The 24,590-nt window shown below is 37.8% G+C and overlaps 1 protein-coding gene across 1 annotated transcript; it reads left to right on the top strand.

The window, feature by feature from the left end:
• The first annotated feature begins 2,856 nt into the window (after nucleotides 1-2,856).
• On the top strand, nucleotides 2,857-4,056 carry LOC136827176 (uncharacterized). The gene is made up of 2 exons (XM_067084947.1): nucleotides 2,857-3,178; nucleotides 3,620-4,056. Exons 1-2 carry the CDS (start codon nucleotides 2,857-2,859, stop codon nucleotides 4,054-4,056), a joined length of 759 nt encoding a protein of 252 aa, XP_066941048.1.
• Nucleotides 4,057-24,590: the final 20,534 nt, after the last annotated feature.

The following is a 24,590-nucleotide window of genomic DNA, read 5'->3' as shown; positions in this document are numbered from 1 at the left end:
CACAGGGGGTCTCGGGTCGCCCGCTACCTTTCTGTCCACTTTTTGTATTATAAACACCTGTCGAGAATAATAAAGAATCAGTCTTTCACCTCTAACTTTTCTTGAAGCCTCACAATATATATATATATATATATATATATATATATATATATATATATATATATATATATATATATATATATATATATATATATATATATTAGAAGATAAGGTAAACTTCAGTTCACTATTTATATTGATGCGCTTGCTCTGTTCTCTAGCGGCAGATATGTTAACCACTATTGTAAATAAAAAATCCCCTCTGGGTCTTTGCAACGGAAACCTTGCTTGTTATTTAATTCTCCACACATCTCATTTATAACCACAAGCATGTCTTACTATCTAACAGGTTATGGGCCCAGCCCTCGACTCTGTTTTAGTGGTGATGAGGATAGATATGAGTTATGGGAGGAAAAGTTTTGTGGTTATTTAACAACACGTAAACTTCACGACGTTTTAACATCTGATACCCCAGACCCGGAGAAGAATCACAAAGTATCAAAGTATATGGCGAACTCGTTCAGTTTTTGGAAGTCCCTCGTTAATGGTTCCAGAGGCCAAATATGATGGTAAGAAAACTAGTGACATCCTCAGAGACCATTGTCGAGGAAAGAGGGTGCCTAGGGTGCTGAATCTTTACACTTAACTCACTACACTCCAAATGCTGGAGAGTGAAAACGTGACTGATTATATGGCTAAAGCCACAGCAGCAACGTCACTCAAGTCAGCCGAAGAGATAATAAATGATAGTTTACTTATTGCTATGATTTTAAATGGCTTGCCACCAGAATTCAAGATGTTTCATGCTGTGTTAATCCAGAAGAAGGCATTAACATTTTCACAATTTAAGGTCAAGCTAAGAGCTTTTGAAGAATTCGAAAAACCTTGCAAACAGCGAGGAAATAATGAAAGTTTAATGAACTTGAGTGTTAGACAGAGAAGTTATTATCAAGTTACATACTCTTCGTGTGGTAAACTTGGACATTCTGCAAAGGAATGCAGAATGAATAGGCCTAACTCTAGCAAAACTCAGGTATATAGGCTGACCAAAAGACTGTTTCAATTGCAAGCCCAAGCCACTTCACCACACAATGCCGCAACAACAAGAAGGAAACAAAGAAGGATGCAGCCAAGAATGTGGCCAATGAGCCAACTATTGCCAGTGATAAAGATTTCGCATTTTGTACATATAGTGCAGAAAACTCTGAAGGTAAGGTGTTTAGTGGAAATTTATTGGTAGACACTGGTGCAACAGCGCACATTATTTCGGAGAAAGAAAAATTTGGAAATTTGAGGAAAACTTTAATCCAAAGAAACACATGATAGAACTAGCTAATAGGGGCAAGGCCAGTGGTATGTGCCTACATATAAGCAAGGAGGTGCCCAAGTAATGTTGCATGATGGTAGTGGTAGATTATGTTGAGTTACAGTGAAAGATGCATTATATGTGCCTACATATAAGCAAGATGTATTTTCTGTACATGCAGCAACACAAAAAGGCGTCACTGTGATTTTTACCCCTGAATATGCTATGATGAAATCCCCAGGTGGCACAGTGTTTGACATTGAAAAACAGGGAGGGCTATATTTTTTAAATAGTGTTAAAGGAAAGAGTATTGCTAGTCATACAGTTATGGAGTGGCACAAAATTTTAGGACATTATAACATGAAAGACATACTTAAATTGGAAATTGCAGTTGAAGGAATGTGTATCTCTAGCAAAGAAATTTAAGATTGTGAAGTATGTAGCCTAGGAAAACTGACCCAATATAGAAGTAGGGAACCCGACATGAGAGCCACAAATAATTTGGAGTTAGTTTATTGTGATTTAGCAGGACCAATGAATGATGTTGGAAAAGGAAGTTATAAGTTTGCTACAACTTTTGTGGATGATTACTCTGGTATCATTATGTGGTGTATATATTGAAGAACAAAAGTGACACCACAAAAGCCACGGAAAAATTCTTGGCAGATACCGCCGTGTAGGGTACAGTGAAGCATTTTCGAACCGACAACGGTACTGAATTTACTTCAAATGATTTTAGATCCCTTATGGCAAGAAATAAAATTAAACATGAATTTTCCGCTCCCTATTCCCCTCACCAGAGCGGTGCGGCAAAAAGGTCATGGAGAACCTTGTTCGAAATGGTGAAGTGCTTACTGATAGACTCTGGACTACCGAAGTCATCGTGGCTACATGCACTTAAGATGTCAGCCTTCACAAGAAACAATTAATTAGGAGAAAGCCTAACTTCAGTGACCTACATTCGTTGGGTGCTACATGATACGCTTACCGACGACATGGAAACAAGTTAGATGCAAGAAGTGTTAAAGGAGTATTTTTAGGATACAATGGCGAGAGCCCTGCCTACCTAGTGTATCATCCGAATGAAAATACAGTAAAAAAGGAGCAATGTGTGAAATTTACCAAGAATAGGGGAGACAATTTAGTAAGCCTACTATATATTGTGAGTATGAAGATTGAGGCCACAAACGCCGGAGGAAGACCAGCCAGATAAGAAAGAAATAACTAAGGATCTTCCATGGCCTAGGAAGATGGGATCGACCATGAGAACACAACTAGCCAAGAAGCAACAAGATATCAAAAGAGAAATAGGAAGCCCCTAGCTACCTAATCGATTATGCGACGGATGGTGACGACATAGATCTTGTTGACACGGCAAGCTGGTGTGTCCATCACTGCTATTGAGTAGTTGATGTCCCAACCACATCTGCTGAGGCTATATCATCCCCAGATTCTGACAAATGGAAGGTGTCAATGAATGAAGAAATGGACGCTCTAGAAGAAAATGACGTATGTGCCTGCAACCACCTCCAAAATATAGGTCAGTGATAGGTGGAAGATGGGTTTATACCAAGGAGACAAGCCTTGATAACTCCACGAGATATAAGGCAAGATATGTAGCTAAAGGATTTTCCCAAGAAAAAGGTGTAGACTTTACTGAAACATTTTCACCCACTGTAAAGTTCACTTCAGTAAGGATGTTGATACAGGTCGCTGTACAGAAAGACATGTTAGTGCATCAGATGGATGTCAAAACTGCGTCTCTTAATTCAGATATTGCTTGTGAAATTTTTTTAGAACAGCCAGAAGGTTTTGTAAAAACAAATATTAAGGGTGAGAAGCTTGTATGTAAACGGAAAAATTCACTATATGTTTTAAAACAAAGTGGTAGGAATTGGTACAATGCTGCATGAATATCTTATTATTAATAATTTTGTGCAGTCCCTTCCAGACCTATGTCTGTCTATATAAAAAATCTTATGATGATTCTGTTGTGACTATTTTGTTTTGGGTCGATGATATAATCATTGCTGTAAGCAACAGTCAAGTGTTAAATAGTATGAAAGTTCGTTTGAGTAATAAATGAAAGATATGGGTAAGTTATCCTGGTTTCTCGGTATGGAATTTATATTTCATGATGATTGTGTAATGATAAACTAGAGAAAGTATTGTGTTAAGGTACTTAAAAGATTTAATATGAAAATAACTGTAAGCCTAAAGCAATACCATGTGATGCAAGTGTTAGTAAGGTTTGTGATGATAAATATTCTGCAGAATTAACAGATCCTAAGGAATGTAGAGATATTGTGGGCAGGTTGATTTACGCTATGACTGGAACTAGACCAGATCTGTGCTATGTTGTAACAAAACTGTCTCAGTTCATGTTCAAACCAACTAAAGCCCATTTAAGCATACCAAAACATGTTCTAAAGTATGTAAAGGGGTCACTTGATTCCAATTTGAAATTTAATAAGTCAAATAAACCATTAAAATTGATTGGTTATAGAGATTCTGATTGGGCGAACTTTGGTGACAGACGCAGTATTTCTGGTTATGGATTTCTTATAAATAATGGTGGCGGATTAGCTTCTTGGAAGAGCAAAAAGCAAAGGGCTGTAGCATTGTCCACATGTAAGGCTGACTATATGGCTATCAGTTATGCAATGCAGGAAGCCAACTTTTCATGGCATGCTATAAGAAGGATTGTATAACTTTGTATGACAGTCAAGATGCTACTGTATTGCTTTGGCTGAAAATCCTTTACATCATCAACGGTCAAAGCACATGGATGTAAGATATCACTTTATAAGGTCAGAAGTGGAAGCAGGAATTGTTAAACTTTTGCATGTTCCTTCAGAAGCAAACATTGCTGATCAGTTTAGGGGCCATTCAAAAATTACGTAATGCCTTAGGGGGGAGGGGGTATGGTGACATGTTATGAGTGTGACAGTTGGGGGAGGGGGTGCAGCTATAAGTTACATAACATTTTCAGATTCTTTTCCTTTGTTTCTTTTGAAGAGATGTAAATGTGGAAGAATACGGTATTTAATTTTTTTTGGATAATTATATGATTAACAAATATCACAAACTCAACCCTTGTTTGTACTTCAACATTTTCTACTACAGTATATATACAGCATTACATGACATAGAATAATACCACAAACTCTGTCGCGAATTTTTCCCCAAGACTGGGAGGGTTCTACATCCTGGATGGTATGGGACTAGGATGATCAGGCCTGAAGGGTACTATCAGCAAACATCGAAGCGAAGGTCCATCAAGATCAGGCAGGGTTTTACAATTCTATTTAAAAAAAAAATAGACTATTTAAATTAAACATACATTAACACACAAGGACCACGCGGTCGGGTACGGGACAACTCTGAAAAAATTACAAAAAACTTAAAAAATATGGCTTCTGGAAGTTACAATTTTATACAAAACTTACTTCGAAATAATCAGGCTATACTTTACCGGAATATTAACTACATCAAGCCTCGGATGGCAAAAATGTGAAGGGATTAATTTAGCATACTAAAGGAACCGGCTCTTGACTTTAAAATTAACAATTTGGCTGGGGAGGTGACGACATGGAGAGTGCTCAGTTTACCTCAGTGGATGGATGTATGCTATTTAGGGCAAAAGCCCAGGCACTGGGGCCAAGAAGGCCATTCAGCGCCGTAATGAAGAGAAAGATATGCCCTCGAGAAAGACGCATATCGCCCCTCTGCATGTCTCGTCGTCACCTCGGTTCCCTTTCAAAATTTCTACATAGGTTAATTTGCCAAAGAATGTACTTTGATTATTTAAAAAAAGAGCCTCTCCGACATTCATGACACGGTTAACACAGGTAATTCGCTGGAGACAAATAATGCTCGAACACATTTACAGAAAAGCGGGAACCACGAACTCTGCCGCCTGCTTACCCACTCCCCCTCGCTTATCATGAACGTTGTAGAGGATTTTCGAGAAAAAACGGATCCAATTTTTTTCACGACAAATTCATCCCTTTTCTAAGATCCGACACTCTCTACTTAATTATGCATAAATATGACTTGGAAAAATATTACAAATTAAAATAATCCTCTTCTAGAGATGGCATAGGAGAACATTTTCATTTCAAATTTATCTGTGATTCTTTAATATATCATAACATCAAATATTAAGAAAAACCTAAAGGTAATAATTTCCAGGTATTAGTGTTGTGAAATCTAATCACAATGCACTGCTTGCAGATGTTATTAGCTATAGGATTGCGAAGGATGATGAGAACGTCAACAATCTAGGGAAGGCTCAATGAGACAACAGTTTTTAAAATGCTGACTTAAAAACTACTTTATTTATACAATTATTTACATATAAACACTCATCACTAATGGATGCAAAATCACAATGGAATTCTCTTGGCTAAATAATATCACAGATAGTAAAACGAATCACACAGCACACATGAAGCCGACAAGGCTTTGTTATATTATTCAAAATGTTAATTACCAAGATATTTGCTACCGGTTTAAAATCACTTACAATTAAACCTCGGTGGACACATTTACAAAATTCAGTTACTTATCCTACCTTACTCGCTGTACCAAAGGTCGGGTGATATTAACAAAGAACCTCTCAGTGCTTACTATTTACAAGTTACCCCCTATGATGTACTGGATTGAAAAGCCAGCTATCTGAGCCGGCTGCCCCTTTATATAAACGCTCACTGAGGGCGGGAAAGTTCTCCAGCTGTGCCGATTTGTGTATTAGAATGCCTTATCCAACAAGGCTCAAATTTCACATACTTATTACTGATGACGTTACTTAGAAAAAATAAGATTCACCCTCACCGGTGCTTCGTTAATTAGCATTCAATGGTGTGTAATTGCTACTTTCCCGCCAATTGGACACGTCCCTACAAGATCGAGGTACGTTCGTCCGGCCCCATGGGCAACCAGGAAGATGACATGTGGATTTTGCCGCCCAGGGGCCCAACAAGGTGGTGAAATGTGTAATTTTTCACCACAATTAAGCTAAACTAATTCTGGGCTGGGGGTTACTATCTGATGTTACATAATTTTCTAGGGGGTCCGGACATGTGTTATGAGGCTTGACAAGGGGGAAGGGGGTTAAAATTACCAAAAAAAGTGTGATGTAACTTTTGAATGGCACCTTACCAAACCCCGCTCTAGAAGTAAGACGGAGAAATTTCAAGTTATCAGAGGGTGACTAAAGTTTTAGGGGGAGTGTTAAGTATACATTATACACACACCCACCCCACACACACACACACACACACACACACACATCTATATATATATATATATATATATATATATATATATATATATATATATATATATATATATATATATATACTATACATATATATACATGTGTATATATATATATATATATATATATATATATATATATATATATATATATATATATATATATATATATATATATTAGAAGATAAGGTAAACTTAAGTTCACTATTTATATTGATGCGTTTGCCCTGCTCTCTAGCGGCAGATATATAAACCACTATTGTAAATAAAAGAATCCCTTCTGGGTCCTTGCATCGGAACCTTATGTGATATTTGAATTGCCACACATCTCATTTATCACCACAAACATGTCCTTCGATCTAACAGTTCATATGAGCACTGTTATTTTGCAGCACAATATTTGAACAAATTTCGTGCAAAAACGTTCCCATCACTTGAATGGACCATAAATGACTATATGCCAGTCATAGGGAAAATCCCCTACAGTAGGGGATATTAGCCAAAAGTAGAGGGTAGGGGATACCTATGGGGAAAACTGCAATATGTAGGGGAAAGCAGGGAATTTTGAAATCTAGTAAAAAATAAATATATATATATATATATATATATATATATATATATATATATATATATATATATATATATATATATATGTATATATACAGTATATATATATATATATATATATATATATATATATATATATATATATATATATATATATATATATATATATATATATATATATATATATATATATATATATATATATATATATATATATATATATATATATATATATATATACAGTATATATATATATATATATATTCTTATGCTGTAGTTTTCATAATGCTGTAATCTCCCCGTGTATATGTGTGAGTTGTTGTATGCTGTATAATTTTGTATTCTGATGTGCATATGCCATAACAGAGATAACGCAAAGTTGCAGTGATTAAATGCTGTATGGGTTGAGAGAGGACGTATGCGTGGGCGGAGAGAGACAGGGAGCAATTGTTCGCTGTATACTGTAGAGTCATGATTTGTTTAGTCAGTATTCAAAACGCTGGAGCGACGCATTCCATTGGGACTCAATCAAAACACTGTTGGGTGGAAAATTCCATTACGTAAGTTGCCTAACATCATTCAGGAATTTTCCATGAGACGATATTTTTCATTCTTATTATAATAACTAGAGATTCTCTTGATAACTGTAATTCCAATCCCTGTCTAATTATCGCTTTTAAAGAGTTTTTAAAATAAAGATCTTGTCTAAAAAACCCATCCATGCACTCGTAGGGCCATGCCCTGCCCTGCCGTCTAAGATGCCCTTACGAAGGGGCTTCATTCTGAGACCTATAGCCATGTTGAGAAGAAAGAAGCGGTACTCTCTCTCTCTCTCTCTTTCGCTCTCCCTCTCTCTCTCTCTCTCTTTCTCTCTCGCTTGCTCTCGGGACTTCGTATGTCCTGTTGTAACGTAATTGATATTTTGGTAGATGATGGTCACTCGTGACCTTTAACTGTTTAATTCCATAGTAAATGTGTCTGAGTCATCTGAACAGTGTATTTTATTGTGTGTAAAGGCACCTGATTATAAAAATACGTAGGAATTGGTACCAAGGTATTGTAACATATATAATTATTGGTTTTTAGTGCACTAAAAATAATATTTACAGTGATTATATATAAAAATACTTTTTTCCATTTTTAGTATTTCTTCATGTTATATGTTTTATGCTTTAACTTTTGAAGAAATTTTTTTATACATATATGTGGTGTGTTTGCTATTGCCTTAATTTTTGCTTTACATTTTTTTATATTTAATTTTTTGCAGAGTATATTTCTGTGTCTTTTGTATCCACATTTTATATGATTGATTTAATTGCCTTATTTTGTTTAACACTTGGGAATTAAAATTTTGTTACTTAACAATTTAAATTTTACTTGAATAATTTTTGATTAATTAATAAATTAATTTCTGATTTAATTTTGACTGATGATTAATTCAGATTTAATCCAATTTTGTTTTGTTTTCAAGTAATAATAAATTTCCCTGAGACTGTTAATGTCATGTATAATCTTTGAATTTAGAAATAAATTTTTGTATTTAAAATATTATATCAGAGTTTCATTCATTGACCCACCAGTAATTTTGATTTGAATTAGAGATAGAGTGGTAAGTGAGATGTTTTCCTTTGAATTTAGGAAATAAAATAAAAATACTTTTATTTGATCTTTGATTTTATCTCACTGTCTTTGATGATTGATAAGTTTTATAAGGGATCACTGTTGCCTTTTCAGTCAATGTGTGATGAGGGTTTAGGTGTCTCATAACTATAATTGTCGAATAAATGGTAAGTTTGGTAATCAAAATAAAAGGTTTGATTTAAAACTGATACTTGTCACTATATATATATATATATATATATATATATATATATATATATATATATATATATATATATTATAATGTTACTGGGTGAATTTGATATTAAACGACATTTGTAGCTTCATGATTGTATATAAATCACGGTGTGATAAAAATTTCATTAAGAGCTGCGTGTTCCAAACACAACGAACTATCATGGCGGAGGTGGGTCATTGCCGAGGTTAAGTACAATTTAAAAAAAACAGTACAGCAGACTCGGTAATGATTTATGTTACTTGATAAGCGGTGGTAACGCCCACTGAGTCCGCGTCCCAGTGGTTGTTCATTTATCACTTATATAAATTCCTTCGGTGATAATTCTCCATCGGAGATACTCGAGGTAGCGTGAATTTGATATTAAACGACATTTGTAGCTTCATGATTGTATATAAATCACGTGTGATAAAAATTTCATAATAAGAGCTGCGTGTCACACCAACGAACTATCATGGCGGAGGTGGGTCATTTTAATTTCCCCGCTCACGACGGGAAAAAACAGTACAGCAGACTCGGTAATGTCTGATGGCGCGGTGGTTTGATGTCAAGGGTTCGCGTCCCAGTGGTACCTGTTCATTTATCACTTATATAAATTCCTTCGGTGATAAGTTTTATGAATTTGGGTATATAAATCACGTGTGATAAAAATTTCATAATAAGAGTTGTTCCAAACCACCAACGAACTTCATGGCGGAGGTGGGAAATCACGACAGAAAAAAACAGTACAGCAGAGTAATGATTTTATACCTCTTTGATGGCGGGTGGTAACGCCCATGGGTCCATGTCAAGGTTCGCCCCAGTGGTACCTGTTCATTTATCTGTGATAATTCTCCATCGGAGATACTCGAGGTAGTGTGAATTTGATATAACATGATTGTATATAAATTGGCATCAACGAACTATCAAGGTGGGTCATTGCCGAGGTCCGCCACGACGTGGAAAAAATACAGCAAATATCAAGTCATGGGTCCATTAGTCCCAGTGGTACTGTTCAGTGATTTGAATTTGATATTAAAGACAGCTGATTGTATATAAATCACTTGATAAAAAATTTCATAATAAGAGCTGCGCGTGTTCCAAACGTACCAACGAACTATCATGGCGGAGGTGGGTCATTGCGAGGCTATACAATCCGCGCCACGACGGAAAAAACAGTACAGCAGACTCGGTAATGATTTATACTCTCTTGATGGCGCTGGTGGCCCAACGTCACTGAGTCGTTGATATCGCGCCCCAGTGGTACCTGTTCATTTATATGATAATTCTCCATCGGAGATATAGCGTGAATTTGATATACATTTGTAGCTTCATGATTGTATATAAATACGGTGTGATATATATATATATATATATATATATATATATATATATATATAGATATATATATATATATATATATATATATATATATATATATATATATATATATATATATATATATATATATATATATATATATATATATATATATATATATATATATATATATATATATATATATATATATATACATATATATATATATATATATATATATATACAGTATATATATATATATATATATATATATATATATATAAATATATATATATTTAATAAAAACTTGTATTTCTCTTGCTGGCAAGAGAAACTAGAGTTGATGTCTTTGCTTTCCCTTATCAAGCGACGTTAGAGGCGCCACCCCACCCGGCCCACCAGCACCATCGCATGTGACTATAATGTGAAGCAAATGATATAACTATGAATGAAGTTTTCTGTGTAAATGTCTGTTACCTTAATCCTGACAAAGACTTTTTGCATCACTGAAGAAAAGCCTAAGACTTTTTTAGTGGAGAAGGATGGGCTTAACTGGAACAATGTAATGGGATACGCATCAGATGGATTATATTTGATACAAGAAGCCAAATATCTTTGCACTGCAGTGTTATTGTCACACTTCCCATTTAGTTGCAGAGCATGCTTGTAAGGTATTGTCGAAGACAGCTGACCAACTAATCCATGATATATTCAATCACTTCCAAATGTCTCCTAATCGACAGAAAAGTCAAGCTGAGTTCCAAAATTATACTGACATCGATGCCCACCGGATTCTAAAACCACGTCAGACACGTTGGTTATCTGTGGCCCAGTGCATTAAACGGATTTGAGAACAATGGCCAGCTCTTCTCTTGTATTTTACTGCAGAGGTAAGTGAGAAGAACTCCCTGTAGCCTGAAAGGATGCTTGATGCACTAAAATCCAAATATGTCAGGGCAACTCTAGAGTTTTGTGATTATGTCCTTGGAGACCTGACTGGTTTAAATGCTATCTTCCAATCAAATGCATTTCAGCTTCATTGCCTTATTCCAGAGGTTCAACGTGTCGTAAGGATGCTTTGCCAAAACTTCAGGAAACCAATCAAGAAACTGAGTGATATCAATGTTGATGATGAATCGCGGTGGTTGCCCCTTGACAAAGTATATCCAGGGATAATGTCACAGGAAACCTTGACACGCATGCTTCCCCATGAGAGGGAAAGCCTCCAAGAAGATGCAGAGACTGGTGTAGGGAAGCTGTCCGCCAAATTCTCCAAAGGGTTAACCTCATGGACCCAGTCTTGCATGCACTGAAAGACGTCAATCACAAAAAAATACTGGATGGCAGTGCTGATGTTATAGTGGGGGCAGATAACAGAAAAATCGTGCAAATGATGATACAAGCATCAAATTTGGCACAAGTGTCCTCCAAGGTATACTAATCAAATCTGTCCGATTGGCCAATTGAAAATCCAAGATGGCGGCCATTTTCAAGATGGCCGCCAAAATAACCACCCGAAGTAGATGTTTTGCTTAGAAATATTTGTAGTTGTCTGATTTGCATGATCTAAGTGTGGATTCCTATGTTTTGAAGCCTGCTGAACTATATTTTCCTGTTTAAAAAGCACTCTGAGACATATTTCTCAAGATGACCACCAAGATGTTTGTCTTTCTCTACATAAGTTTTGTCCCGGCTAGTACATTTTTTCATACCGTGCTGTTATGCTGATCTGCACTTGCATCTTCAGCTGCAGAGTTTGAAGCTCTGTGAGAGCACTTGCATCTTCCTTGCAAACCTTCTTACAGGAGCACTTTGTCAATTCTTGACAGCTTGCTGCAATCAGTGGTAGTGTTGTCCAATGTATCTGCCATGCTTCTCCTTTCTGTGTCCACCCCCATTCAGGTGGACTGCTCATGTGTGGACTACAGTGGGTTGCCTGGCCCCAGATGATCCCAGCCTGGTAGGCTGCATGCTTTGCATGTTCTCTGAGGGCTGCCTGTGTTGATGGAATTGAGTTGTATGGCCTCTGCTTGCAGGCAAACAGATCTAGTCTTGCTTCGACCACACCAGTGGCTGCGCTTGATCCGTCGTACATGAGGACAACGAATCTTTCCAGCCTCTGCATATCAAGATCACGAATCAATGTTGGATGCTGGCTGAGATTGATGAATGTTTCAGTAATATCATCAAATACATTCCAAGACTGCCATGCAGATTTCTTCGTTTTCCCACAGAAGGCAGACACAATGTCACATCCAGTGAATGCGTGAAAGTAGGGGATCTCTCTAGCTTTCTCAAGCCCAATTGCAGAAACTACCAAATGGACTGGAATCCATCGCATATGGGTTCCTTGGCCAAAGGCAATCCACGTTTCCTGAAGACCTAGTTTCTGGAAGGATGGCAGTACAGATATTGCTATGACTAGCACATCTGTGTCATTAGCCTTGATGATTATAGACTTGCTCCCGTCAGTCGTTGCATCCCTAGCGTGAACAAATATTCGACTGTCAGCTTCTTCGTGACAACATGGGGACACAGAATCCAGAGACTTCACTGTGTTGCTAATGGCATCCTCTCCTTTTGTGACAATGACTGTGCTTGTCGTTTCTGCTTCACATCTTTTAACCTTCATTTTTTACTCTATATCTAGTTTGAGTGGCTCACGTTCATCACCAGGGTTTCCTGTGTTTGGATGCTGAAAAATGGACACACTTGTACCGTGTAAAGATGTTTCAGCTGTGGTCGCAGTCGGATTATTATCTATGCTGTCAACTGCTCCAGTTGTGAACAAATTCTTTCTCAAGACTGGGGGACAGATTACTGCATCTTCCACATACTGTGCAACAACTGCTTCTCCTAACTGTACTGAGATTTCTAGGACTCGGTCATTTGATATGCTGAGCCCATTCTCATGGAGCATTTCAATTATTTGTCTCTTCCTCATCTTGGCAAACACGTGCAGGCCCATGTAGACTGCAAAATGTGGCTCCTGGTCCTTGGAATGCCTGTGGACATCCATTCCTTCCTTGTATTTGGCGAAGCAGTTGTACTGTAGAAGTTGTGATATAGCAAAGTCTGATTTCAACGCTCCATCATGGAGTTGGGACTTGATGTTTGCATCATGTTCGATCATGCATACAAACTGAAGCAGTGATGGTGGCACAGCCTGTTCTAAGTCTTTGTCATGAAAATAGCTGCTGAAATTCGACTTCTGATGGAGCATGCCTTGTCTTATTATCCCAGCGGCTTTTGCTAGATGGATCGCTTCACCATAACGGGATGCTTCTGATAGGATTGAACCTACATCAGTTTCAACAGCCAACAGAACTTCTCGTCCTTGGCGATTAGCTTGCAGCTGTGGAATGTGCAAAAGCAGCTGATCCTTGAGTCGAGTGGGATGAACATCAGGTGAGTCAACAACAAGCTGTTCCAGCCTCTGCTTGTAAAGCTTGGTCAAATCAGCAAGCTTGAAAATCGGTGGCCTCTCACTGGCATTTTTCATCTCGCAGGTGTAGGTGACTAGTTCAGAGAAAGCAATTGGATATGCATCCTTACAGTGTTCCTGTGCTTTTTCTTGCTCCCGCACCTTTAGGTATGCCCGTTCTCAGTTATACAATGCCACCAAACAGCCAGGGTGATATTTCACTGTTTGGGCTACAACATCTCCTGCACTTAGTTTGGGGAGAAATTTTGTATCACCGAGTGTTTTGGCACATTCATTTATTCTCCTATTCACTTGCATTGTCATTGCTTCTCTAAGCTCCCCTCCTTCAGTTTCGCAGAAGAAGCATTCTTTTGTTTTAGTTACTTGGAGCTTTCGTGGAATCTTACTTCTACTGCCCTCATCACTAGTACCTACATGACTTGCTCTTTTTTCAGCTCGGTGTAACTTTGTGTTGTTGAACAGAAGCCTGCAACTCTCATGATATTGTGCCTTATTTTTTCTCAATGTTTCCTCTATCCCAGAACCTTTGTCAAGTCTTGCAGGGTCTAGCTTGATTGGTAGCGCACTGAGTGAGTGAAACAGAGGAATATTCTTTGCCAGGTTCGTATATCCATCATGCCCTCTTCTGGCAGGATTGGCCTGGGGAGATTTTAGATCTTCTTTCTTAACCTCCTGACATAGGCAACACTTGGTCCAGTCTGTTTTCCATGATCATCCAGTAGAGTTCGCATCCATGGTTACGATGACATTCAGGGTCGAGGGTTTATCCTTTTACCACCCTGTACATGTAACAGTATAATAGGCCTCTTATGTCCTGTAATATACAATAGGCGCTTTCCTGTATGGGACACAACTAGGTTCTTGCACTGTGCCATACAGCTAGTCCGATCGTTCATCCACTGTCATAAGTCCTGTGCGATCTGTACACCATCCAGATAACTAAAACCCTGTTATCCTTGGGTCACCTCTCCCATGCTGGCACGTCCTGTCCATTCAGGTGCGGCTGCCTAACTGATTTGGGGTTGATTAGGCAGCATTTGGGATACTAGTAGGTTGTTGCAGTGTGATGCCAACATAAATTTCCAACTTAGCTGACACTGAACCCCATGCCGAGTTTCACAGCAGTGATGTCAGTGATGGTAGTGCCCGACAATCACTCCTTTAATACAGTGCCTTAACCATGTTATAAACTAGAAAATACACATCAGCAGGCTTAAAAACATAGGAAACCACACTTAGATCATGCAATTCGGACAACTACAAATATTTCTAAGAAAAACATCACCTTCGGGTGGTTATTTTGGCGGCCATCTTGAAAAATGGCCGCCATTTTGGATTTTCAATTGGCCAATCGGGCAGATTTGATTAGTATCCCTTGGAGAACAATTGTGCCAAATTTGATGCTTGTATCATCGTTTGCACGATTCTTCTAAAAAAATTACTCTTATCTGCCCCACTATTAGATCAGGGGGAATTCTTGTTACTTCATTTCCTAGGATCAGTTATCAAAAGTGCAGGACATTGATCGACAATGGCGTTCTATTCTGATTGATGAAGCTGTAAGAAAGGGAGGGTGGGAGAAGAAACCTATTGTGGAATTTTGGCAAAGTCTCAGCCATCTTCCTGAATATGAAGACGTTGCCATTTTCATGCTTCAGATGACCTCTTTACCTCAAAGCACTGCAGCAGTAGAGAGGACTTTTTCCAAACTTAATGCAAACAAAACGAAACTCAGGAATTCGCTTGCCGTACGCACCTTAGAGGCAATTATCAAAACCGCAGAAACCTTTTCCTCTCAAGTTGATGTGAACCCAAGGCTTGTTCACTTGCATACCAATGCAAGAAAAAGCTGCATGGACAAGTATGGCCATAAAGGAAGTGATCAGATGCTTGATGATACAGTCGCTGAAGATTTTGTTTGAATTAATTATATACATTTTAATTGGCAGAATATGCTTACTTTAACTAAGAATTTAACCAAAAAAAAAAAAAAAATTAGGTGTTAAGAAATGACAACTGAAAAGAATACCGAAGATTAAGTTTTCCTTTACTTCTCATGCCAAAGGAAAAGATACTTTTTATTTGCCTATTACATATTTGATTTATTATTTAGAAATACCAAAGAATCGATTAAGTTTTCGTTTTCTTCTTTTGCCTAAAATAGTCTTTATTTGCTTATCACATACATACATTTTCTTAGGGAAAATATATTTTTCTCCACATTATTTTGCTATTAAAAATGAATAAAATTTAAATAAAAAGTACTTTTGCTCAAATCATCCTTGTTAAAAAAGCACTGGAAATTTGGGATAATTGGTGCACTAACTCCAGTATTTAGCTGTATGGGGATACCTTATTGTGAACTCGTGTAAAAGAAAAAATAAAATAATAATTTTTTGGGGTAGGCTGAGCTGAGGGATGGCCGTAGGGGAAAATGAGCATGGGTGGTAGGTAGGGCGTAATGAAATTTTAGAGTGGCAGCCCTGGGTGGGATACAGGGAGATTAGCGTGACTTCTGATCCCATTGGGAAGAATACTACATCTCTCTTTCTCAGTACATGTTGTATATATCTGCCCATAAATATGCTCAGGGATTGCTGTTGTCTTTAGTTCTTATACTGTAATTTTGCAAAGTACAAAAAAATATTAGAAAGAGCATTCATAACTCACTAAAAGGTACCACATCTCTCCACCCCAGTGCATCTTCTCATAAATATTTTACCATAAATTTACTCGGGGATTGTTGCTGCTCTTAGTTCTTATCTGTTGTGATATTAGGTGAGCTGTAATCGCAATTTTACTTAAAATTTAAGAAATAACTAAAAAAACGTATAGCTCTCTAAAATAAGCGTATTTTTATGAGTGTTACGGGAAAGAGGCCCTGCAGTGTTGGAAATATTCACTTTTAATTTCCCGTGGAAGTTACGGAAAATGTTTTAGAATTTTTTTTTCTTATACCATGTGCATTTGCATGTCATCCTCATTATAGCGATTTTTTTACTTTTTTGGCCGACCTTAAAGTTTGCCCAGTCTTGGGTATTGGTAATGTATGTTCAGCCCGGCCTGTGAGGATTAAGGACAGAAAACAGGTGGTAGTTAAGGAAAAGATAGGAAATGTCATGCATCACTTCCCTCTCTACCATAATGTTGCACTTAACATTATGTATGGTCCAGGTAGGGCCAGATCAAGACCTTAAGATGCCCTAAGCTCTGAAAAGATTATAGTTGCCCCCGCCCCTGTCAGTCCTTGGTGAATATGCATGAGAACCTCTGAACTCTTTCTGCAATTGTGAATAACGAGAGCTTTTATAATCTTCGGTCGATAATGAGCTTAGCAATCTTTGGTGTTTAGTCGACTTTGGATTCTTCAGTGAATGGTCATCTTCATATGTCTTCTGTGAATATCCAGTTTTGTTTTTGGCTGTGGATGCCAACCTTTACACCTTCAAACTCTGGAATCTTCAGTATACGTTACCCGAACATCAACGTTGTCAAAGTCAAGTTGTTTTAAGTATAATTATTTTATTGCAAAGTTTTCACTTTTCCTATGCCTACCAATCATACTGAAGAAATCCCTGTTCATTTTCTTTATCTAATGTTAAAGGGTGCAAGAGCCTGGAGCTGGGTCTTTTATATGACTCAGCCATAACACTCGTCCAAAACTTTTGGGTATGCCAAAAATGGATGAAATATATTGCTAATCCCCAGGTATGCATCAGGTAAATTTAGATGGCTGACTCCTCCAGTAAGCTGGAACATGCCCTGCCTGCCAATGGCTGCTTTGCCACGCAACCTCAAACTCAGCAGTTTGCTACCCGATTCTAAACAGAATATTTTGGGAATGAGCTACGCTTTCTTGACTTCTAAGGCCTTCTGGCTAAATATATCTTCCTTTTCCCAAACCTAGGTCTAGCCTTTAGTCCAACTGGTCATTGAAAGGAATGTTTAATGGCCTTGGTAGTTCCTGTTGGTTTTAGCAAATGGGGAACCCAAGCTACGACATTGGTTCATGGACAAGACCAGATCACTTCCAAATTAAAGGAGTCTGCACTGAGTGACCATAACCATTTGGGTTACTGTACAAACCTCCTCATCTGAAGACAGATTGGTCAACGTCTCAATGATGGTGAGATTTCTACTATAGTTTTGCTGATAGTTTTAGCTGCTCAAGGGCTACATCTGCAACATTGCAAGTTTTAGAAGCTACAATATTTTTCCATTTAAGGCTAGGGAGCTGTAATGCACCGTGCCCTAGGAGGAAGATCCAACAGGAACCACTGACGCCTCCTCACCATATGTATTATTGGTTTCCAGACCCTTATGGTGCTCTGGTTATATCTTTTGAGGAATCCAGAGATTCTTATGTCTTTATCCCTTTCCCCACCTCTGGCCGAGGCAAGACTTGCAAGGTTTCTAACTCTGAAAAACACTTCATGCTATTCAGTAAGGTGATACTCAAGTTCTAGTCTTATCTACTTGATACCATGAAGTTCCACATCCACCAGGTGGTTACACTTATCCCAGGAACACTTGTCTGAGTTTTATGACTCATTTATTTTGGAGGTCAATGTATTTGGATCTGCTTACACTCCTAGCCACTGAACATGAATTTAACTCAATGCCTGTGGGTCAAAACTTATGGGCTGGCTATGTTAGTCTTGTCCTCTTCATCTGATTCAGTTTACTTCAAGAATGTAATGTTCATAGTTGGAGATACAAAGATGATAGAGTCTTTATGAACTAATTCACTTTTTACCAGGAAATTTTACAGCCACATTACAAGGTTCCAAGATATAATTTCCTGATGTTGTTCACTCAGAAGGTCGCCTAATTTGGCACCCTACTTCAAGTTTTCTTACAACAGGAAGATTTACCTAACTAAATATCTCTCAGGCATATTTAAGTTGATGGGGCTGGGTCATGTGAGATTTTGTGTCCAGAGTGCTGCTAATCGAAGGAGTAAGCATCTGTGATCTGATGCATTTGTGCTGTGTTAAGAAATACGAATCAATGTTTAACAATCCCGTTTGTATATGTTTCAACCTTTTACTAATCAACAGAAGGTAGTGCAAGCTCTCACCTTGAGTGTGGCTCTGCAGTAACCTGAGGGTACTTTCAATAGATCTTTGCATGCGAAATCATTTTATATCGTCAAGCAGCTCTCCCTAATTATAATTTTTTTCTTTTGTGGGTACAAATGACCCTGTAAACCTTCAGAACCCTAAGTCCAGGAGAAGTCTACTCCCTACCCGTGATTGATTGATTATGAAACTTAGGTCTTGAAGATCAAGTGCCGGAACCCATCAAGATTATTCAGCGCCGTAATGAAGGTGAAATATATAAATTAATGATATGATTAATAATGAATAGGTGAATGATGATATACTAGTAAAATTCAGTGTTAAAATATGAACGTAAAAAATGAAGAATGCTATTAGACAGAACCAACAAAAAATAAGTATATATTAAAATTTTATTTCCAAAACATACGAGTATACTTAGTATAAGATTAAATATGACTAAAATCTTTTTATTAAATATACTGAAATCACATCTCATTTAAATAACCAGATTCTTTCAGATAACACGTAAGGTTATCTACCTCAACATCATCATTTAAAATTTCTAAAATAGTCTTCCCAGTTAGTAAGTACTTTGCCCTAAAGCGATTAAATTTAGGACAGTGCACCAGCATGTGCTCAACGGTAGCTGACCACCACAGTGAGCACAAACTGGGACACTGCTTCCCTCTAAATAAAATATAGCTATGGGTGAAGCAGGTATGGCCAATCCTAAGCCGTGTTAGGATGATCTCAAATTTTCTGTTACGATTAAAACCCAAACTCCAAAAATCGATACTTTTTCTAATGTTTCTATACTTCCTATTTGTGAATAAAATGGGGAAAGTCCGTCTCTGCTGCCATTTTGTACGAATGTATCGTCTGATAACTGGACGCATATCCAAATGTGGCACCTTATCAGTTAAGAAATCACATCTAGCGGCATCCTTTGCTTTACTATCAGCCAGTTCGTTCCCTTATAGACTACTGTGCCCAGGAATCCAACAAAACTTTACTGTTTTGTGGCGAACAGAATGATAAAAAGGCCATTCCTGAGCCTTTTGAATTAAGGGATGGGTAGGGTTAAACTTCTTTGAGCTTCTAAAACACTCCTTGAGTCACTATATATTACTGTGGATTTGAAATTTCTTATCAGAGGCAAGATTTAAAACATCAACTATGACTGTTGCTTCAGTAGTGAAAATGGATGAGGAGTCTGAAAACTTGGTTATATATGATTCTCCCTCACACACCACTGCACATCCTACTCCATCTTCCGATTTTGATCCGTCAGTACAGATTTTCCTGTCATTTATATGCCTCTCATCATGCTCCAAAAACTTGTTTCTGACTTATTCTTCCGAACGATCTTTCTTCTTCTCTCTAATGCAGGCATCTATTGCTGGAATAAACCATGGAGGGATAGCAGGATGTTTAACTTGTAGGATCTTCTGCGTTTTTAAGTTTTCATACTCCAGTTCACCCAGCTGTCTGATTTGAAATGGTATTGAAGATCTAGATCCAAAAACACTTGAGTCACGCTGTTTTAAGGTCTCAAAAGAAGGATTCTCCTTCGAGCTTTTCAGCTGCATGGTGTGTCTCAGACCTAGCTCATGCCTCCTTAAATCCAGTGGTAGCTGATGGGAGTCTACATAAATACTTTCAATGGGTTAAGTTCTAAAAGTGGCAGTGCAGATCCTTAGCCCCATATCATGCACAGCATCCAATTTCTTAAGTTTAGTCTTTGAAGCAGATGACTATACTTGGCAGCCAAAGTCTAACTTAGATAAACATACTGCATTATAAAGCCTTAACAACGATTTCTTATCAGCACCCCAATTAAAATTAGATACTATTTTTAAAATATTTAGTGATCTCTTCACTTTCACTTTTAACTGGACAATATGATTATTCCAAGTGAGCTTTTCATCAAAGACCATTCCTAAAAATTTTACTTCAGTAGAGTAAGGTAAAATAATTCCATTTAAGGTAAGAGTTGGAATGGTTTCCTTAGTTCGGCGTCTGCAGAACCGAACAGCGACAGTTTTAGATTCGGAAAATCGAAACCCTTCCTCATTAGCCCACTTGCTTACTTTGTCGATGGCTCTTTGCATGAACCTGCTAGTAGATGCTGCATCATATCCTGTGCAGTACAGAGCCAAATCATCTACAAATAAAGAGCCTCTTACTGGTGATGATATCTTTTCTAATACTCCGTTAATGGCAATAGTAAAAAGGGTGACATCAAGGACACTAGCCTGAGGAACTCTCTCTTCTTGTAAGAAAGGTCAGGATACATGATTCCCAACTCTTACCTTTATATATCTTTCTGATAAAAACGAATTAATAAATCTGATAATTTTTCCTTTAATGCCCATCATATACAACTTTTTTATAATGCTATAACGTCATGTGGTGCCATATGCTTTTTCCAAGTCAAAGAAAACTCCTGTTGTTTGGCATTGTTTAGCAAAACCTTGTTGTACTTGGTTTGAGAGCCTGAGCAAGGGATCTACGTAGATCTAGTTTTCCTAAAGCCAAACTGGGATGGAGAAAGAAATTTATTTGTTTCTAAGTCCCATACAAGTCTGGTGTTAACCATCTTTTCCATCAGCTTACAAACACAACTGGTGAGAGCTATTGGTCTGCAGCTGCTGGGTAAAGTAGGATCCTTGTTTGGTTTCTTCATAGGGAGGATTAGCGATAATTTCCAGCTCCTAGGATTAATACCAGTTTCCCAGATTTCATTTATTATATCTAAAAGAAATTTCTTTGACTTTGCTGGGAGATGTTTCAGCATTCCATAAAGTATTTTATCTTCACATGGGCTGATGGTTTGGTATTCTGCAAGGCATCTTTGAGTTCCTGCAGTGTAAATTTTGATTATATGGTTCAAAGTTATTTTCACTTAAATCAAGAGAAATCTGGGCATTTCTAATGTCTTGGAATTCTACAGAATAGTTATCACTACTCGATATTCTCGAGAAATGTTCTCCTAATTTTTCTGCGACCCTCTCTGGTTGGGTGATTAGGTCACCATTTATCTTAAGGGTAGGCAGAGGTTCAGGGACAAACTTGCCATTTAGTTTTTTCATTTTCTTCCAAATCATTTTGGATGGTGTTTTTGAGCTAATGCCATTAATATAGTACATCCATGACTCTCTTTTTGCTTTTTTAAAATATTTATTTTGCTTGGCTACAGCACGTTGGTAAATAACTTTGGCTTGGGCAGTTCCACTCCACTTATACTTTTTGTAGCATTTTCTAGTGATCTTTCTCATACTAGTGCAGGTTTTGTTCCACCAAAGAATTGCTGGTCTAGAGGGCTTCCCTTTTGTTGTTGGAATAGAGGCAATTGCACTGTTGATGGTGGTGTCATTGAAGTAATTATATGCCTCCAAGATGGATGGAAATGATTTTACATTCTTGTCCATGAGAACAGACTCACTAAGTTTCTTCCAGTCTGCTTCATCTACCTTCCATTTGGGAGGTGACTCAGAGGGATGATTCTTAACTATTTTTATATGAATTGGAAAGTGGTCACTCCCATTTGGATATTCATTTACTGACCATTCATAATCAATGTGAGCACTAGATAAGCAAAAGTTCAGGTCGGTAGCCGAATAAGTACTGGAGAAGATGCTATGGTAAGTCATGCCTCCATTATTGAGTATAGTGATGGTATGATCATCCATAATACCCTCCAACATCCTACCCTTGGCATCTGCAGTGTTCCCACCCCATATGGGATTGTGAACATTAAAATCACCAAGGAGGAGGAAAGGAGTAGGAAGCTGATTGATCAGTAAATGAATATCATTAATGTATAAGTGAAATCCAAATCAAGAGGAAGACAGATGGAGCAAACTGTAATTTGCTTGTCTAAAATGAAAGTTACTGCTACAGCATGGAGATGAGTATTAATTGATAGCAAAGAGTGTTGCAACGACTTGTGCACAATAATTGCTGCACCTTCCTTAGCTCTATCTCCGATTGGTTGTGGAGAATTATTTATGCTGTAATTTAACCCAGGATTATATTGTGTGCTTCCAAGCTTAGTTTCCTGGAGACACAAAATACCTGGGCTATGGTCATGGAGCAGTACCTTCATCTCTTCACTTCGAGCCCTAAGACCTCTACAGTTCCATTGTAGTATTGACGTGAAAACTATTTTTTGGGCTTGGTGGAAGGCCCTTTGAATGGAGCCTTCTCATTTACTCTCTTTTGTTTATGAGTATTATCAAGAGATGATTTGGAGAGGACCGGTCTTGACAGGTTTGGTTTATTATCTGTTGATTTAATGGTGTCATTTTGTTTCCCTTTCTTGTCAGTTTGTTTAAATTCAGGCTGAGGTTCTTGCATCGAGCTTAGTCTCTATTATATCAGGCAGACACTCTGCCTGAGACAATTCCAAGGTGGTTGGGTCAAGTGCCATCTTATCCTCCTTGGACGCTTGTGCTCTACCCTCAACAGGCCAAGCACCTGAACCAGATGGCTGGGCCACTACCACAGGTGTTGATGCACCTGCTACATTAGAGGGTGCTGCCACTACACCCCTAGTGGTAGATAGAGGTAGTGGCTTAAGAACTTGAGCATAGCTCCTAGGTTGTTGCCATAATTGTCTTTTTGCAAAACTTATATGCTCTGCATTGGCTTTATTTAGTGCAGACAGTTCAAATTTCTAAATTTCACAATTTTTGTTATTGGATTTATGTTCCAGTTGACAATTAACACATTTTGCTTTTCCATTACATTCATCATAACGATGGGCACCAGAGCAATTTATACAAATTTTAGCATTTTTGCAGTTTTTTGATGGGTGGCCAAACTCAAAGCTGGAAAGGACGTACTCGTACCCTTTCATATTCAAATATGACATGAGCAGGTACTTCAGAGTCTACAAATGTTAAAATGATCATGTTGGAAATAGCTGCCTTTTTCACTCTCCAAACTGAAGTGGGACTCATTTCTAGAATTTCTTTTTCTGTCATGTCATAAAGGTCTTTATCAAATAGTACTCCTCTCCCATAACTAAAGTTTAAGTGGGGCTTGATCTTCGTAATCATTTCATCATTTTTTATGTCCAACAAGGTCAGCATATATGCTTGGGTTGTGGATTTGGCATGAATAAGAACAGTGTTCTTTCCCCCCCCCCAAAAAAAAAGAAATATCACCGGTCTTTATTCCTCCCACCTTTTTCTGAAGAAACCTGCAAAATTTATAGTAGTTATAATTTTCCTCCTTGGCTGAAGCTACCACCCACATAGGAGGTTTAGGAGTCCTTAAATTCTGCATTCTGATTTCTATCTGGTTTATCCTGAGCCCATTTAGATGGCACATAAACGTACATGTCTTTGGCAGCTCTGTCTGTTAAGGCTCCTCGTACTGTAACTTGACCTATTTGTATGGCACTTATCATACTACTAGCCTTTAGAGCTACTAAAGGTGACCCAAGCTTCCCAATTAGATTCAATATCAATTAAGTTCATCCTGATTTCTACAACAGTTCTAAATGATTTCAGAGCTGTCGAGATCTTTTTAGAATCACAACAGACTGGCAAGTCTTCGATATCGAGCATTCTCAAATTTTTCACACAACCTGGCTGTGGTGAGGATTTAATTTTGGATGAAGATTTTTAGAGAAGTCCTTGTCCTTGTTTGAAGTCGTCATCAATGAAGCATGGCTAGAGGGTCCAGGGGAGGGGAAGTCAGGAGGGGGATCAGGATATTTATTATTGA

This window comes from Macrobrachium rosenbergii, chromosome 41 (assembly GCF_040412425.1).
Source record: "Macrobrachium rosenbergii isolate ZJJX-2024 chromosome 41, ASM4041242v1, whole genome shotgun sequence".
Taxonomy (NCBI): Eukaryota; Metazoa; Arthropoda; class Malacostraca; order Decapoda; family Palaemonidae; genus Macrobrachium; species Macrobrachium rosenbergii.
Note: the sequence above shows the minus strand (reverse complement) of the source record. Positions and strands in the feature narration are given on the sequence as shown.